Source organism: Microtus ochrogaster, chromosome 8, assembly GCF_000317375.1.
Source record: "Microtus ochrogaster isolate Prairie Vole_2 chromosome 8, MicOch1.0, whole genome shotgun sequence".
NCBI classification, from domain to species: Eukaryota; Metazoa; Chordata; class Mammalia; order Rodentia; family Cricetidae; genus Microtus; species Microtus ochrogaster.
In genome coordinates, this window is record NC_022015.1 from 72,554,048 (window position 1) to 72,556,446 (window position 2,399).

The 2,399-nt window shown below is 40.1% G+C and overlaps 1 protein-coding gene across 3 annotated transcripts in view; it reads left to right on the forward strand.

Moving 5' to 3' along the window:
• The window catches only part of Slf2 (SMC5-SMC6 complex localization factor 2), a 51,317-nt gene that overhangs the window by 18,429 nt on the left and 30,489 nt on the right, over positions 1–2,399 (forward strand). For all 3 annotated transcript variants that reach the window (XM_005352347.3, XM_026781214.1, XM_026781215.1), the window contains one exon: positions 1,150–1,252. In XM_005352347.3, coding sequence (XP_005352404.1) covers positions 1,150–1,252 — 103 coding nt within the window. The remainder of the gene's footprint in view (positions 1–1,149; positions 1,253–2,399) is intronic.

A 2,399-nucleotide genomic window follows, 5' to 3' on the forward strand; every position in this document is an offset into this window, starting at 1 on the left:
AAAAAAAAAAGTTGTTCTTAAAAGCTTCTGATTGTCTGGGACTAAGACTAAAGGTAGTGTGCACCTTTAGTCCCAGCATTCGGGATGCAGAGCAGATGGATCTCTGTGAGTTTGAGGCCAGCCTGGTCTACAGAATAAGTTCCAGGACAGGCTCCAAAGCTACACAGAGAAACCCTGTCTTTTAAAAAAAAAAACCTCTGGCTGGGGAACTAGTAGAAGAGCCTGCCTCTGCCTCCTGAGTGCTGGTATTAACACCACATCAACATGGATTTTTCTTTTTGTTTACAGTGCTAGAAGTAAAGCCAAAAGCTTCGAGCATGGTACATCGTTACTGTTTTTATCAGCTAAGATTAAAATGAATGTGTGATGGCTGGGCTGTAGCTCATTTGGTAGAGTGATTATGTCTCATATATATGCCCCTGGATTTGATCTTCAGCACCACATAAGTCAGAAGTAGTGGCACGTGCTGCAGCATGAAGACAGCATGTTTAGTCACCCTGAGCTACAAAGCAGGACCTTGTCTCCAAAAACATATTCCCAGTACCACAAAAGAAAGGTTCATCAATGACAAGAGTACTAACACGAGTCAGATTGTTTACTTCATGTAGGAAGTCCTGGCTCTGGTGTATTGTTTTTTCTCCACTTGTAGTATCTTATTAATAGTGCTGGCTTTCTGTTCAGATTCCCAGGAAGCACATACAACCTGTGCTTAATTTCTGCTGATTCAATGAACTTTAGTTTGCCCAGCTAAAATTCAAAACAGGTACCACTGAGAATGGCAAAATACAGACCTTGGGGTGGACAACTCCTAGGATCGGCCGAATGCCTAGACTAGGATGATTGTCTTAGTGTGTGACATTTCAGGTGTAGAAACCATGTGGATTCTGGTGCCAAGTTTTGGGAAATTCATCCCTAAACTGACAAAAACCCATGTCCTGAGACTGGTACCTTTGTCTGCAGAGGAGTGTGGAGTCCATTGACTGAGGCAGCTAGGCACCAGTCCAACTTATGTGTGAGCCTGCTCCATGTTAGTATTGAATCTGCCTCTGTTAACTGAGGTTTGCCTACTTGTTTCTCTGATCATATCAAATGTCTTTTGTGCTAGAAAGGTTTTGCCGTAGGTAACAGTCACTGATTTTCTGTTTCCAGATCAGGAAAAACAGATCAGATTTTTTTGACAACACAAGGCTTCCTTACCTCTGCATACCACTATGTCCAGTGTCCTGTACCTGTGTTAAAGTGGCTGTTTCGGGTAAGAGAATGTTTGGGGCTTATAATGGGTTCCTGCTGTATTTCCTATTAATAAATTTCAAGCCTGACAACCTGAGTTCAATTCCCAAGCCCCACATAGTGAAAAGAAAGAACCACCTCATGAAAGCTGTGCTCTGGCCTCCACATGGAGCATATGCGCACCCCCACGCACACACTAAATTAATGAATGAATAAATGAAATTAAAATTTTTTATTATTAAGCAGAAAAAATATTAAATTTAAGCAAAAAAAATAGTGTATTACACCCATAATTTCTGGGTGCGATAAAACGAGGCAGGGAGAGCCATGTTCTCTCTTCATATATGTGTTTATGTGTGGTTACATACGTGTGAGTGCAGGTTCCTGTAGATGCCAGAAGTGTCAGATCCTGTGGAGCTAAGCTGGCATTACCGGTGACTGTGAGTCATCAGACATGGATACTAGGAACTTAATTCCAATTCTCTACAAGAGCACTCAGCCATATTAGCAATGTGTGTGTGTGTTTATGCAAACCCAACTGTTTCTCTTCCTTCTCCATTTAACACTTATATATTTATATATCTTTTTTTCTCTTTTTGTTTTTTGTTTGTTTGTTTGTTTCTCTGGTATTTTGAAACAGGGTTTCTCTGTCTCTTTGTATGGCTCTGACTGTTCTGGAACTAGCTCTGTAGACCAGACCAGCCTCAAACTGACAAGAGATCTACCTGCCTCTGCCTCCCAAATGTTGGATTAGGCATGCACCACCATGCCCAGCTATCTCTTCATTTTTGTTTTATTTAAGTGGTGTTGATTTTATGTATTGCTTTGGTATTCCTCTAGTTATGTTGGCCAGGAATGTAGATGTTTATTACTCTTGACATATCAAGAAGACAGTAATTCAGGATTTAATGCAGTATATTTTGACAGAGCTGCGAGGCCATTATTCTCCTTTGAAGGACAAGATTCATGTCACCTTTTTTCAGGCTACTAGAGTATTTTATTTTAATAAAATTCTGGATGTATAGAAAATAATAGGGGTAAACAGTTTTTAAGTATAAAGGGATATTTTTTATTTTTTTTTATTTTTTATTTTTTTGGTTTTTCAAGACAGGGTTTCTCTGCGGCTTTGGAGCCTGTCCTGGAACTAGCTCTGTAGACCAGGCTGGTCT